This window comes from Benincasa hispida, chromosome 1 (genome assembly GCF_027475165.1).
Source record: "Benincasa hispida cultivar pf3 chromosome 1, pf3_genome.v1.1, whole genome shotgun sequence".
Lineage (NCBI taxonomy): Eukaryota > Viridiplantae > Streptophyta > Magnoliopsida > Cucurbitales > Cucurbitaceae > Benincasa > Benincasa hispida.
In genome coordinates, this window is record NC_143478.1 from 72,255,611 (window position 1) to 72,272,769 (window position 17,159).

At 28.7% G+C, this 17,159-nt stretch overlaps 1 protein-coding gene across 1 annotated transcript; it reads left to right on the forward strand.

Moving 5' to 3' along the window:
• Nucleotides 1-6,942: 6,942 nt before the first annotated feature.
• On the forward strand, nucleotides 6,943-13,861 carry HTH (Glucose-methanol-choline (GMC) oxidoreductase family protein). Its single transcript, XM_039023996.2, has 6 exons — nucleotides 6,943-7,094; nucleotides 7,207-7,588; nucleotides 11,066-11,376; nucleotides 12,113-12,498; nucleotides 12,859-13,427; nucleotides 13,582-13,861. The coding sequence occupies exons 1-6, from the start codon at nucleotides 7,013-7,015 to the stop codon at nucleotides 13,634-13,636; spliced, it is 1,785 nt and encodes a 594-aa protein (XP_038879924.1). The 5' UTR covers nucleotides 6,943-7,012; the 3' UTR covers nucleotides 13,637-13,861.
• The last annotated feature ends 3,298 nt before the right edge of the window (nucleotides 13,862-17,159 follow it).

Genomic DNA, 17,159 nt, shown 5'->3' on the forward strand with positions numbered 1-17,159 from the left:
GAGAACCTTGAGCAACTGACATATAATCGATAAAAGTTTTGATTTGGGGTCTTATTGGGCTAGATCTATGAGGAATCATTGTTTGCCATTTTTCGTCTGTGCCTCGGGCTCACATATTTCCGAAAAATCTCCAACGTAATTGAGTTAGTTTCTATGACACAATTTTGTTTTAAAATAACATGTTTCAGTCAAATTTCATTGTCAACATTATACTGTATTATCCTCCACCATCGTCAATCATTGTGCCTGTCATCAACAACCGTTGAAGATGCTCTTGCTTTTAGCAATAGCTCTGACGCATTGTGTGAATGATGAAAATTGAGATTTTTTTGAATGGTAAAGTGATAAGGGAAAATTGAAGCAACATCATTTTGCTAAAAGCCTACGATGACAGTTTTGACTTTCTCACAACGACGTTGTTCCAGACTATAATTTTTCACCTTTTGATGACGGGCAGAACTGTCATTGTAATGCCATTTTGGACAATGGGGTTTTCCTGTCATGATAAGTCTCCTTTTTGCACGGGTTTAAACATTTCAAGCACAATTTTTTTTAAAAAAAAAATACATTTGATGGCGGTCAAAACAACCATTATAGTTCCATTTTTCGTGACAAGTAGGAATCGTCATCGTTAGTGAAATTTTTCGTAAATATATGAAAATTTTTCATTAAAGATAAGCGTTTTTCCAAATCTAGTATCTTAAAATTCATTTATCATCGTTCATAAAATGTCAACTAACATCTAAAGCTAAAATTATTATTGTGTTTACTTCTAATATTATGATTTTGAGTGATTTCAAATCTTAATTTCTTTATATTCCATTTTAGTAGTTCTTTTATTTCTTTACTATTTTGTTTCAATTCGCCACTTCAACTTTCAATTTGTGTTTCTCTTCTTTCGATGAACATGATATGTTGTCTCGATACTGAATCCAATCCTATTCGAAAATTAGGACGGTAATAACTCAATTACCCTTGAAAAACATGACCAGTAGTTGGATTAAGAAAATGGGTAGAAATTCGATCCAAGTTCTTTAAGCTTACTGTTTCGGGTTTGCATTCACATTTAATTCGCTACCGTATTTGCATTTACAATTCCGTTGTGTTTGGATTTTCTTTTTGTTCCAGTCAGTGACTTTTTATTATTATTTTTATTTGAGTATTTCTTTCCTTTTATTTATTTGTTTTTTTCATATTCTTACGAAGTTCTTCTTATTCCCAATTTTGATTTTTCTTTCTTCAATTATGAGCTAAATTCTCTTTTAAAATTCAAATAAGCAAAGACGGTATAGAAAAAATATTAAAGACCTAATATGTATAGAACTTCACTCCGTTTATAGCTTAATTTACTGTTTTGATCGATTACCTAGGTTAATTTACAAAATTTAAGTTTAATACCGAAAGAGTTAGATAAATTAGAAATAGGAGAAAACTTTTAGGGACCAGGGATTGTGTTTTTAATTAACTAATTTTACATTAGTCGTAGACATATAGGTCTAATGGATTAGTTAGCCTCCTAACGATACTTCATAGAGGATCGAATAGGTGATGAATCCAATTCATCATGAATTGAAATTGAGCTAAAGTCACAAATTGCATATTAGGTTACATTTACTTTTGAAGGGGTATGCACATGTTTGAACCTCGATCTCCCTGTTTTTTAATTATTACTTTTTATTTTGAAACAATCGCATCTTCCAAATTTATTTCGACATTGGTTACCAAAGTTGTTTTCTTGAGAAAAGTTAGTATTTCACTTTTAGATTTTTGTTTAATCTGGCCCTTGGTAAGCGTTTTCGAGATTTAAATTTAGGGTTAAAAAAGAACACTTTTTATCTTTAAACTTTCATGAAAGTAACAATTTAGTCCATGAATTTTCATTTGTAATAATTTAGTTTTTGTACTTTCAATTTTGTAACAATCCAGTCCCTAAATTTTAGCATGTAACCATTTAGTCATTGTACTAATTTGTAACAATTTAGTCCCTAATGTAAAAAAAGCTATCAAAATTATGTCATTTTTTATTATTTTATGATGTAGACTTTGTATTTTATAAAAATATTGAGTCTCTAATTAGTTTACCAGTTTATTTATGCAAAAAATCTCATTAAATCTTAACTCTAATTAGTTTACCGGTTTATTTATGCTTAATGGGCCTTTTCTATGTAACTAGTTCTAATCCATGGACTAAATTGTTACTGTTACCAAAGTTTAGAGACTAAAAATGATTTTTAACCTAAATTTAGCTTTCATTTGATTTGTTTGGATGTTAGAAATTAACACTTTTAGTCCTTAATTTGATTCCGAAACAACATGCTTTGTCCCCATAGTTTGGGTTTATTTTTTTAAAAAAAAGGTATTTGATCTATGGATGTTTGATAATGGTTTCTAAAAGTAATCGAGTAGAGTTAATCACCATACATTTTTTAAGAACAATCGAAGACATTTGGGGCAAAGACTATCGTCTAAGATTATAATAACCACCTCTTGCTATCGTAAATACTATTTTGTAATCCCCAATTAACTATAGTCAACACTATTTCAAAATCCCCATTTACTACAACATCTACTATTTGTTACAATTTTTACTATTTTACATTCATCATTTTTTTATTATTTACTACAATATTTACTATTTCTTTCTCAAATTAAAATAGTTTATACCTCAAACACATACTATTTTAATCCAAACCAAAATAATCTGCACCTCAAACACAAACTATTATAATCCAACTATAACTAAAATAACTAACTCCTTGCTCCAAATGTCCCCACAAATTGACCAATAGTTGATATGTAATAGAATTAATGATGATATTAGCTCCTAAAAAAGCATTATAAAAATTTGGCATCTCAAACTATATTTATCTAGATTGGTCCCTTAATATTAGGGACGAAAATGAATCAAAACTATACTTCATCACTGCAATAAATTAGACTTCCATGACAGTTAAACCCATCCTAAAATGGATGTTATGTCCTAACATCTTTTTCTTCTTAATTTTTATATGGACTTTTTTGGCCTACAACACCATAATTAATCAAACACAAAGAGAGCAAAAATGAAGCAAATTAAAGAAGGTGAAGAAAGAATCTGTTAAAAGGCATACAAACAAACATACATTAGTGTGGGGAAAAAAAAAAGACACAAATCAGAAAAGGAAAAGAAGAGGCCATTAATTAGAAACAATAATGATCATAACAAACGACACACTAAATTATGATATACATTAAATTCATTGCGTGGAATGAATGGATATACAAATAGAATTATTGTAATAATTTTTATATGATGATCTGATTTTGCTTTGGTTGGCAGCAAAAATATAGCTAATTAAGCTAGGATTCAATTTAGAAAGAAAAATATCTAGTACATTATGAGTTACACCATCTTGATGCAATGCTTGTCTAATAACAATTTGTCACGTGACAAACTTTTCTTTTCTCAATTAATTAATTTTATAAATACTTTTAAAAAAATTTTGATACGTGATTAAAGTGGGGTTATGAAATCAACCATCAAAGAAAGTGAGAAAATATAAACAATAAAGAAATCGACGTAGACATTTATGTGATTTACTAATAATGTGTTAGTTACGTCGACGAGTAGAAGAGGAAAATGGTTTAATATTAGAGAGAAATATATGATAATACAGATGACAAATAGCACATTTCTTTAAATTTTAGGGTTAAAATCGTAAATAACATAAATGTATATACAACATATAGTACACTTCTCTAAATGTTAGAACCCTCTTGTTCGGCCATTCAAAGTGTTAGATAAAACGTTGAATGCAGTTACTGTTGTATATATACACACAGCTGGATTTTGGGGGTAGAGATTGTGAATTATAAAAGATAAATGAGAAAGGAAGTTGGGTTGTGATTTGAGTTTTGTGAAGCAAAATTAAATGATGATAACCATAAAAAAATTGTCAGATTCTTTTATTGAGATGTTTACTCTAAGGGAGGGAAGGGGAAAACCCAACCTGTAATTCTTAAATGGTGCCCAACAGAGGTGGCAAAATTTAGGCCACTTGAAAAGTGAAAACCCTTTTGACTTTTTAATTATTTGTTAAAAAATTGTGTGTGTGTGTGTGTGTGTGGACTCAAACTTCCCAGCTAGCTGGAGACATTTTTTTTCCAAAACCCTACAAGTTTTTAGGGTAAATGATATGAAGCCTTTTGAAATTATGGCAGATTATTTAGGTTTGATGAAGACATATACTCTTATAAAGAGATTATGTGATTCTTTTTATCAATTTATATTTTGAATTGCTCCTCAGCCAATATAATTCTTTACGATTATTCACAAACTTTAGTGCTTGTTGAGTTTTATGATTAAAGGGTTGCATTTAGGGATGTTCAAAAAACTCGATAATCCAAATAACTCGGACTACCCAACCCAAACTATAAGGGTTTCGTTGGATTAGTTTTGCTTTTGAGTTTGGATTGGGTTGCACTTTTTTCTATTTTTGTTGAGTTGGATCAGGTCTCGGGTTGACCCAACTCAACCCAAATTACATATATATATATATATATATATATATACTCTTTTTGTTTAAAGTTGGACTATTTTCAGTTAATATATTTATGAATTTTTAATATTTTTCTTTAGAAATTGTTGTGATGTTCGTGTTTGTTTAAAGTTTGTAATAAATATAATCGATATTTGGTTTTTAACATTTGAATTTTATGACATTTTAGTTATTAGCCGTGTGTTATAGATAAATTTACATATTTTAAATTAATAGAAATAAAAAGTTATAAAACAATGCAACCCAACCCAAATCGAACTTTAAGGGTTGGGTTGGAGATTTTATTCGGGTATTTAGATTGCTAATCCAACCAACCCGAATTTTTAGATTGATCCAAAAAATATCCGTAATTCAATCAAATACAATCCATATACACCTTAGTTATATTCACAAGTTAGTAATCAATCTTACTCGAGGACATATTAATAGGTCATAGCACCTTGAGCACCCTATAAGATAACAAAATTGACTTAAAAAAAACATCGGTTCGAATTAATTATTTTCATTATTAGCTTATTCTCTTTTAGTTAAGCTCCTAACACAAAATAATATTACTCTCCATACATGGTTGAACATGAACTAGGGGAAAAAACCATTCTGGAGCATATGCCAAAAATCAAGGAAAACATTTGATTGGATTTCTCTCTGTCGTCATTAACTTTTCTGACAAAAATTTAAAGAAAAGTTAGGAAAAAAAACAATAATAAATAAAACCGTTGTTAAATGATGATGATAATAATAAAAAGATTATCATTTTGATCTCTATACTTTAAAATTTGTTCAATTTTAATCTTCGTATTTTCAATGAATTATAAACTTAGTCTCTAAACATTGAGCTTTTACTTAATAATAATAATAATCTTTAGACAAGGAAATATAATATGTGAATATGTTTTCACAAATCATAATATATTAAAAAAAAGTTTTTTCTTAAGAAAATCAGCATTAGTTGAAAGGATTGAATTTAAAATTTATTTAAAGTTCAAAGACTAAAATTGGACAATTAAAAATACATGGACTAAAATAAACAAACCAAATTAGTAAATGATATAGAAATGAGAAAACTTTAATCTATAAGAGGTTCATTAGTTCTTTCCAAATAATATTTTTTAAAAAAAAAAAGCTTTTCAAATTCTATAAATGGCAAAAAGGGAAAATATAGGAAATATTGGATTGGAAAGAAGGGGAAAAAATCAAGTTTTTAGGGTTAAATGATGAAGGAAATTGAAGTGTTAAAGAAAAAAAAAAAGTTTGTGGCAGACAATTATTAATAATTTTCTTGAAGAATAAGGAGAAAGTAGAGAATTGTGAAATTTAGAAAAGAATATCAAACTAAAATTCGACTATAAAATGGTAAAAAAGTATTTCACTTTCAATTCAATGAACGTTAGAAATTTCAGCCAACCACCCTTTTAATTTCCAATAAAATAATTCGTCGGACTGTAACTTTTAAGAATTTACTTTTCAGATTTCATCCAAAAAATAATAATAATAATAATAAAACTATATTTAGGAGTTGTTTGAATTTACTAGAGAAAAAATAAAACTATCTTGAGTGGTTATCAAACATTTCAAATTAATCCAAACGGGCTTATTTTTAAAATTAAATACTTGAAAAGCTAAATTAAAGGCACCCTTAATATTGTTAGAGGAGATTGTTCCCTAACATTCAAACATATTACAAATGGGCCATGCAAAAGGACAAATTTTTAGTGCTATAAAACTTATTGTATTGATCATAAATTTCTTAATCTAATAGTATAGTGTTTTGAGTAGATAAAACATTAATTATCATCTTAAAAGCTGATAATTCAATCTTCGAAAAATCTAAATTTTCATTTATAAACAATTTTACCTTACATCATTTTTAAAATGAAGCCAACACTTAATGGGACTAGCATACACATATATATTATATGATAATTTTTTTTTTTCAAAATTTGTAATAAAAGAACATTAATTAAATAGTTGAAATGGTTGATCAAACCAATAATTAAAAGATGTCCATATATTTATAAATGGGAAGGTTCATCAATTAATATTATTACAGTTTAATAGATATATATCTCCAATATCTCATTGAAGTATCCATAAAATATATAACAAAAAATATCATCATTTTAGTAACTAATATAAATATAAAAATTATTAATAAGATCTATAATAACTTATTTAGAGAGTGAGAAGAGTATAACTACCGAATCCAACCATATGTTTATAGCATTGAAATTCAATATCAACCTCGATAGTTTAATTTTTAAGACAATCGAACGGAAACGAATGATGTAGTCATAATCCAACGTGGCAATTTTTTTGCCACAAAAAATCCAGTTGGAATTCCAAGGCAGAGTTTATTTCTCTTTATATATATATATATATACACACACATGGCCAACCAGAGTCAGCCACATAGTAGTGTTTTGAAGGAACCAAAAGTAAAGAAAAACTCTGTTTTTCCTCTTTTCCTTCCCCCAATGGCTTTTGTTGGTGCACACAAACTCCATACTACTATTCCCTTTCTCCTTCTTTGCCTCTCTTTTATTCTCCTCTCTCAAGGTAATAATTTATAAACTTCTATTTTCCTTGAAAAGAGAAAAAAAAGAGAGTTTAATTATTTATTTATTATTTTCTAAACCTAATGAACAAGGGTCACATTTTGAATTTGTAGGGGTGAAATCGTATTCGGAATTTCGGTACCCATTTATCAAACGGGCGAGCTCGTTCTCGTCGTTGTCGTCGTCGACGTATTCGTCCCGACGTGGGGAGAATGTTTATGACTATATAATTGTAGGGGGAGGAACAGCAGGGTGTCCATTGGCAACTACATTGTCTAAAAAATTCAATGTGCTATTACTAGAAAGAGGAGGAGTCCCTTTTGCTAATTCAAATGTGTCATTTTTGGATAACTTTCATATTACTTTGGCAGATATTTCACCCACTTCTGCTTCACAAGCCTTCATTTCTACTGATGGAGTTCTCAATGCTAGGGCTAGGGTTTTGGGTGGTGGCACTTGCATTAATGCTGGTTTCTACACAAGAGCAAGCTCAAGGTAACCATACCCCTTTACTTTTAAAAAATAATATCTTCATTTTATTTGATGCCATGCGACAAAAACTCATCTTCGAAAATAAATATACAAACATGCTTTTTTTTATCTAAATGTATCTTGTTTTCACTACAACTATTGCTAATCAGAATTAGACGATGACGATGCTAACTTTGTGCTAGCATTATGATGTTTTGTTCTCTGAGTTTTAATAATTATTTTTGTTGTTGGTATATATTATATAAAATACATAAGCATACATGAAAAGAATATTAAATTTTGTGTATTATAAATTTATTTATGGAGCATAATGATCCGGTACAACCTAAGCTGCACGTAATTTCAGGTTTTCCTTTTCTTTACGCGCACAAAAAGAAACATTCTTTTAGAAAAAAATATTTTCGACATGACAACTTTTTATTGGACAAAAATAAATGCAATCCAGGCAGCATTTGAGTTTTTCTCTTCTTTATATATTGTGCTAAAATTCAAAAATTGAAAGGGAGAAATAGTTAAAGGATGCATTCATTGGAAACAAATTTTAGAAAATATGCTATTGATCATGAACTTTAATGCACTAACTAAAAAGCCTAGCTGGCTAGCTAGTCAAATAGGTGTCCCCATATTAAGTAGTAAATTTTGTTTAGTCTAAATTTTGTTTTAATAAGTTAATTTATGGATTGGTGTTTTTTTTAATACCAACATTTTTGTTATGAACTAGGTAATGTTGACATTATATAGATTTTTAGTTTTTTAGTTATTTTTGTTGAATAATTCATAAAAATAAAATGGACCCACCATTGTTGTGTCCAAACAGAAACTTTTTTTTCCCTTTCAATTGAGTTAGAGTGTATTTGGAATGTATTTTTAAGTGTTTAATTTAAAAAATAAGTTATTTTAGAAAAAATTGGAATGCTCCACAATCTTTCAAAATTATTTTTTAAGATATTTTCATTCATTTTTGTAAAAAATGTATAAATAAAAATGAATTTTTTGAAAAGCCTTTTTTTCCTTTATAAAGATAAAATGGGACAATTGAAAGGTCTGAGATATTTAAATAATTTATATTTATTCCCATCATAATAATCATTAGAGTGTAAATAGATAGTTAATTAGAATAAAGAAAATAAATAACTAGGAAACTATACAATATTAAAAAAATGAATGAGTATATCGATAAAAAGACGATGTGGATGGATATTTTCAAAAAAGTTATAAAAATTCAAAAAATATTTAAATTAATAAATAAATAATTTATACCTTCTACTACTAGTTAACAAGTTTATTATTTATATCCTATTTACATTAGTAACATTATCGTTTTTATAATGTTCGATAAATATTATTTTAAAAATATATAATATAGAAATATTGATTTATTCTTTATGTCAATATTGAATTCATCGGAGAAATTGTTGATATGGTTTCACCAACTTATTATTGTGGACGATAATGATAATTCGAGAACATAATTAATAATTTCAAGGTCGGATTTTGGTTTATAACCCAAATATGACTTTGTATACAATCTAAATATGATTAAAATAAAAGGTGATGATATTATTGTGAAGCTCATTAAATACATATCAACCTGAAGATATATCAATTAATTTAAATATATACATATCAGTCACCCCATATGTTAATAATTGGGGGAAAAAAGAGAAAAGATTATATTGTTATTTAGAGGTATAGGGAGAGAATTGAAGGGACATAAAATTTGAATACAACAAGTTTATTGAAAAATTCACACAAATAATAGTGATCACAAGGTCACACATTAATTACCAATGACATATATGGTACAATAAATTCAGAACATTTAAGATTTCCATCTTCCCCTTCATAATGTATTTAATTAAATGGGCAGTCTCTCCCTCTCTCCAATTTAATATTCTCCCATTGTTGGTCATAAAAGTGAGTTAGGTGAGACTTGTGTGTATTAGAAACTTTGAACATATAAAAAATAATTGAAATACTTTTGACTTAGATTTGTGTTTTGAATGAGTGTTAATTGGTCAGAAATTAGGCAATCTCTCTTTAAATGGTAGATTTAAATCTCTTTCCTTTTATTTATTATGTAATTATCAAATAATATGTCCCATGTTTTAAATTTTAAATCTCTTCTTTTTTTTTTTTTTTAATAATTATTTTGAAGGACAAAAATAGATAAAAATATTTTTAAATATAATAAAATGTCACTATCTATCGGTATCTATCACTGTTAGATAATATGATAGATATTTATCAGAAATAGACAATGATTGATGCTCATTACTGATAGACAATAATATTTTATTATAGCGGTAAATAAATTATCTCATTTTACTATATTTGAAAACAACTTTTTTTTCTTATAAAAAAAAATATCTTATATTTTCTTATGGGTTATTGTTTTTTTTTTTTTTTTTTAAGAGGGTTATCGTTTCATTTTTAAGAAGGATTATTGCTTCTTTTTAACTAAAAAAATGAAAACATCAATTTATATTACTCATTTTTTAGAGTTTTATCAATTTAAACTCTAAATTAATAATTGCATCAGTTTAAACTTTAAATTTTTATGAACGTATCAATTTAAACATTTAATTACTTTGTGTTTGAATAAATATTTAAGAAAATCAATCTATACTCTCCATTGAGATTTTCTTTGATAATTATCCACATATCAATTTTAATTATCTATTTTGTCAATCAATATTTGAAGAAATTTACCCTATATATTTATCCAAATATAAATGCAATTGAATCCTTTAATGATTTTCAAATATGGTCCTAATAAATATTAGAAAATTCATAGTTTAAATTGATGCAACTTTTATAGAATATGTTTTATAACTATTAAGTATCGATAGAAACATTTCTGTTGATGATTTTTCTTATATAAGTCAATCACAGAATCAATAAAAACATGTACGTACAAATTAAAAACATGGAAAAATTATCCATCTGTACTCATAAAGTATGGATTGTATTAATTAAAACTCTAAACTAATATTTATATCAATTTAAAACTTGAATATATTAATTTATATTTTTTATTATTACATTTCATTTGTATAAATATTATATGAGACTTATAATTATATGAAATATACTTGGATACATCTCGAATATCTTTGTATTTTTATTTTCTTTATTATGGGATGCATAAGCATGAATGCAATATCGGCTTCTTCCAAATATTATAATTTATTAATTAAACTCCTAAATTTTTATAAATGAATCAATTTAGACTTCCATTTAAAATTTATTTGAAAATTATTCATGCTTCAATTTCAATCATCCAAGTTTGCTCAAGCGTAAAAGTTAACGACTTTCAAAGGTAAATCCTGATAAATAGTATAAATTAATATATTCATTACAATTTAAGAATTTAATTGATATAAATGTAAATATAAAATAGAGTATAAATCTATATAATTACGAAAGTTTATGGTTTAAATCCAAGGATGGCAACGGCTAACAATAGCGTGGTTTCAGGTTCATAGAGAAAGTGGGTTGGGACGCGAAGCTTGTGAATGAATCATACCCATGGATCGAGAACCAGATTGTTCACCGCCCTAAGCTCACTCCATGGCAGAGAGCTTTCAGAGACAGTCTTTTGGATGTTGGCATCTCCCCTTTCAATGGTTTCACTTACGATCATCTTTACGGCACCAAATTTGGTGGCACCATCTTCGACCGCTTCGGCCGCCGTCACACCGCCGCCGAACTTTTGGCCACCGCCGACCCCCACAAGCTCACTGTCTTGGTTTATGCCACTGTCCAGAATATTGTATTTGATACCACAGGTATGTTGAGCCACTCTGCACACAAACTGTTTGTCAAAATTCCTCTTAGAATGTACTTGAATGGGAATCCTCCGTTTGAAATTTTAACCGCTTTTGCGTTCATTTGCTTCGAATTAATTGGTTGAGTCATAGTCGACTTTGTTACTTTAAATTCTGTCATTTAACCCTTAGCCTATTGAAAATCAGCCTGCCACTTAGGAGGTTTTTGGGACGTTAAGTTGTTTATTATAATCTGTGGGTTTTTATAATTTGTAGGTTATAATAAATTGTGTTTGGAGTGAACAGGGTAGGAGAGATGAGTAGAAAATAGTAAACATCTTAACAAATAGAGATTTGAAATAGTAATACAGTAGATAATTGTAGGTTATAAGAGTTGGAAACACCAACTATTATAATTGGAATCAAACATGGAGTATCTACTTGAAGTTGGGTCCAAACATTCCCTTAATTCTTTAATAATATCATCAGTTATTCACGTTACTGTTAGAGTTAACACAAGGGACCAATTACACATGCAATTGACTGGATTTCTTAGAAACATTTTCATTTATAAGAATTACATAATGCTGAAAGTTGTAGAGATCGAACTAGAAATGAACTATGTAGTCTTGGTTAAATTCCAAGAGAAAAAGAAGGGTATTGTGTGGTAGAGCTGAAAAGAAATTGTATTAAAAAATCGAAATAGTGAACAACATGACATCAAATTGGAGGTGAATGGGGGAAATGACTTGTGCAGGGAAGCAACCAAAGGCAGTGGGAGTGATCTTTAAGGATGAAAATGGGAATAGACATCAAGCAGTTCTTAGAAACAGGCGGCAGAGTGAGGTTATCTTATCTTCTGGAGCACTTGGGTCACCTCAAATGTTGCTGCTGAGTGGAATTGGGCCAAGGGCAGATCTTGAAAAGTTGAACATATCTGTGGTGCTTGATAATGAGTTTGTTGGGAAAGGCATGGCTGATAACCCAATGAACACTGTCTTTGTTCCCACCAACAAGCCTATCAAGAAATCTCTTATACAGACCGTTGGGATTACTAAGTTTGGTGTTTACATTGAATCTAGCAGTGGTTTCGGTCAGTCTTCGGATAGTATTCGATGCAATCACGGGATGATGTCAGCTGAAGTAAGCTCTCTTTCTTATAAGCATTAGATTCCTGATTTCATCATTAATGTTAAAAGGAGTCTTTATTTTCTAGATGTAGAACCAACCATTCGTATATTGTATGTGAATTATCTACGAGTGTTGACAGCCATGATTTGTCACATATTTGAAAGAACAGAATGTCAAAAGCATAAGGAACTCAGAGAAATAAATGAAAGTATTGTAATCTTTTCAAACCATAGTCTGGGAGACACATGAAACAAGCTATTTCAATCATGAAATCAATGATATAATTGCCATGGACTCTAGAATTACTTAAAGAGGAAGTTAATAACTAATTTGTTTTGGTTTTATGATTGTCTGCATTTGTTATGTAACCAGATTGGGCAACTATCTACCATTCCGCCAAAGCAAAGAACCTGGGAGGCCGTCCAAGCTTACATCACAAGGAAGCGTGATTTACCTCAGGAGGCATTCCAGGGTGGTTTCATTCTTGAAAAGATTGCCAATCCCATATCAACAGGGAAACTTACCTTGGTTAACACCAATGTTGATGACAACCCATCTGTGACCTTCAACTACTTTAGTCACCCATACGATCTTCACCGGTGCGTTGATGGTATTCGCATGGCAGCAAAAATTGTGCAGTCAAAACACTTCACTGATTACACAAAAGATACAAGGGAAACCATTGAGAAGTTACTTAATGCAACTGTAAAGGCCAATGTCAATCTCATTCCTAAGCATACTAATGACACCAAATCTCTAGAGCAGTTCTGCAGAGACACTGTGATTACAATTTGGCATTACCATGGAGGGTGCCATGTGGGAAAGGTAGTGAGCCCTGATTTGAAGGTCCTTGGTGTTTCCCGTCTCCGTGTCATTGATGGATCAACCTTCAGTGAATCTCCTGGAACCAATCCTCAAGCCACTGTCATGATGATGGGAAGGTAAGGGAAAAAATCAGTTCATGAGTTCATCAGAAATTTAGACTATAATTGTTGATTGGTCTCAACAAAAATTAATAAGAACCAAAGTTATACACACACATGATGAATTTTGGAATGGTAATTTGCTTTATTCTGGGATGTTCTTATACTGCAGGTACATGGGGCTGAAGATTTTAAAGGATAGACTGGGAAGTGCAGCTGGTATATAGGCATGTCTGGGCTCTGGCATGGCAGCAATCGCAATGGGCACGTTTCGAGTTTCAATTGCGAAAATGTAATTATGTCATCTCTTCCTCCGATCTATCCAAGTAGTTAAAATGTAGAATTCTGGCTTGCTTGGCCTGGGCAATGCATATAAGTTTTGTCCCATACGAACTTGAATACATTCCAAGCCTTGCTTCTAGCTAATATCATCATTTTTGTTTCTTCTTTGACATCTTATATCTTCTAGGACATGCATATTTGGACCAATTTACCATTGTTCGTAACCATTTCCTTAAACGAATTTCATCGTAGACAGATCTAGCTATTCCCATAAAGAAAACCCAATGGTATATATATATTAATTTAGAAGATTCGATAAGAGAGCATTGAGGTTAAGCAAGGCAAATTGGAAAGAGACAAGAGGGGACTTTTTTCCATGGGAAAAGGGCTTTATTGATAGACTAGAATAGGGAAGATAGTATTTTGATATGAAGAAAATTGGTAATATAAAAAGACAAGTGATTTTGGAACAAAAAAGTGATTCCAGTGAAGACAATTAAAACAGACAAAAAAATGGCACACAGTACAAAACCTTGTTCAGTTTCTTACAGCTTTTGTTTTCATGCCTATTTTGCTTACATATGTAAAACATATCTTGTCCAGGTTAGGATGCAAAATCCTGTGTCTGGTTGGGTTGGGATTCCATTATCTTTTACTTATTTTAATGTATGTCAAAAACAATGTACGTGTAGGATTATTGACATCAAAATAGGTCACCTTTTCATGGAAAGATAAATCATTTTCCAAGGTACTATCTTCAGAAAGTTACTGTGTTGGAATTATTTGTGTTTGTGACTTTCTGAATTTGAAGGTTAGAATTCTTTTCAATCCAAAACCAGCAAATTTTTAAGGACTAATATAAATAATAAAAAGGGAAAACATTAATTTTATCAGGTAACAATTTCGACTTTAAACTTTTAATTTCATCCATTTTAGTTCTAGACGGTTTACAATTTCAGTTCTCAGGCTCAATTTCAGTAATTAACCTATTAATTTTAACAAAAAAAAAAGTAAATTCTTTAGACTTATTAATTTTAACGAAGTAAAATTTTGCACAAAAATAAGTTTGACAAATCTAGATTAACGGTTGAATAACATTTTCAAAAAAAAAAAAAAAAAAAAAAAACTCTAATGTTGTTTGTTCTTTTTAAAGATATTACCACTCTCATATCGTACAAATATTATATAATTCATTAAATGCATAAGAGAACTTCTTTTTGGTAATTGGAGTGAGAACTTATTAAATAGTTAAAGTTTAAGATAAAATTGTAACATTTGCTTAAGTTTAGAATAAAGACCATGAAATTGAAAATTTAAAGTCCAAATCGACTTAAGAAGTTTAAGGTCAAAATTGACTTTTTTCTAATCAAAAGTATAGAGGTAACGAATTTAATCTATGATAATCACTACTTAAAATTCAATAGGAATCTTCTTAGCAATTCTTTGATATATAGCTTTTTTTATTTCTTTTTCAATTTTAGTTAGCCAATAACAAAATTCCACATTTCTCTTACCAAATAATTTATAATGTAATTGCATGTTGTACATTTTACATGAATATTCAAAAGCTCTTGACTTGACCTTCGAAAATTAAATATAGAAAATATCTTTTATAATTAATTGGTTTCGATCCGCAGAAAGTGGTAGGTATGAATATGTAACTGAAAGATGAAATTTAGGAACAGTTAAGGCTCCATTCAAATTATTATTTATTTTTATAAAAAAAATTAAGTTATGAATATTATTTTTACTTCAAAATTTCTTTTCTTTATTATTTACTTTTCATCAATAATTTAAAAAACGAAGTCAAATTTTAAAAACTAAAAAAAAGTAGCTTTTAAAATATTGTTTTTGGAATTTGGAATTTGGATAAGAATTCAACAATTGTATTTAAAAATATGTAAATCATCGTAAAAAATAGGGATGAATTAAGTTTAATTTTAAAAAAAAAATAAAAATAAAAAGTGGAATTCTTACTGCCTAAATGTTACCAAATATATATTTAAAAACAAACAAACTCGTATGAATTATTTGACCAATTAAAAAATAATAATAATATCAATGATTGGCAGACAGATAAGAAATAAAGAAACAAACAACCCAACAGGCAATTTTAGGTATGGTGTCTTTGACATTTTTCAGTCTCAAATCTCAATCACATTTTATTAAATCCGCGTCCTTATTTTTTTTTTAAAAAAAAAATATATTATCCTTAAATTTTAAATTTGTAATTACATCATTTTAAACCTTGAATTAATAAATAATCATAAAGAATCCAAATTGATTGGTTTATAAAAAATTTAGAGTTTAATTTACTCAAATTATAAATTTCGCACAATATTGGTCGGACAAAATTTGGAGGAGGGGTAAATTGATACAATTATGAAAGTTCATGATTTAAATTGATACAATTATTAGTTTTTAATTGATACAACCCCAAAATTTAAGGGTAGATTGATATTAGTCTTTTTAAAATAAATTATAACAAATATTTTTTAACTTTCTCACTCGTTTAAAAAGTTACAAACTTGCAATACTACTCTTTAACTTTCTTAAACATTTCATGACTACCATAGAATAGAAATCTTTTAGAACTTTAAACAAAAATCAAGACTTAGATCTACATGACGATAACTTAATACGATGTGTTATTCTAAAATTTTCGTTCTAAGTCACTATCACACTATTTCATATCTTAATCTTTATCTAAAATTCTAAAAAAATTCTACTTAAAAGGGCATTTTTGTAACTTTGATGAAAGATAAAGGACGATATTGCAACTTTTGAAAACATCAAGACATTTCTTAAACAAATAATAAAGTTTAAGGGTATTTTTTTATAACATTTTTTTTCTCTCTTGCACATTATGTCATTCAATTTTTTTTTCTTACAACCTCTTGCCTTCTTTTGCAAAATCTACCCATCTCTATATATATTAAAATTAGCACCAATTAGACTTGATTTTTTTACTTAAAATTATACAAATTTATACTAATTGAGCTACGTTCGTGTTGGCATCAAATTTTTAATTAAATATATTATGATGAAATAACTTCTTTTACCTTAAAATTATCACGTGACTGTTTGAAATTTTAATAGCTAGTTGAGTGGTTGAAGTTGAACAAACTATTACCTTAGTTAGAATTTAGTTAAAAGTCCACTAAAAGATATTCCACTGGAAATACAATTGGATCGATTCTTTGTTATTATTATTAACTTTAATTAAGCTCCGCCCCATTTATTAGGCCATGTTTGTAATTGAAAAAGTGGGTCAACTCAATCAAATAGCCATAAATAATTATCTCTTTCTAAAAAATTTAGAAAAAAACAAAAAAGAAATTAGGAGAAAAGTTAAAATATATGTTGATTATAATTGGAGATGACAAATGGAGCTTCTTATAAAGAAATGAGGAATAGAGGGGGAACCCAATTCCTATTTGACTGAGTCAACCAAGAGTAAAATATTAG

Bases quoted from the DNA above. Each gene is read 5' to 3' on its own strand.
- HTH (XM_039023996.2), top strand. From the start codon at position 7,013: ATGGCTTTTGTTGGTGCACACAAACTCCATACTACTATTCCCTTTCTC. The intron at 11,377-12,112 runs GTATGTTGAGCC...TGACTTGTGCAG, and splicing joins TATTGTATTTGATACCACAG to GGAAGCAACCAAAGGCAGTG. The intron at 12,499-12,858 runs GTAAGCTCTCTT...TTATGTAACCAG, and splicing joins ACGGGATGATGTCAGCTGAA to ATTGGGCAACTATCTACCAT.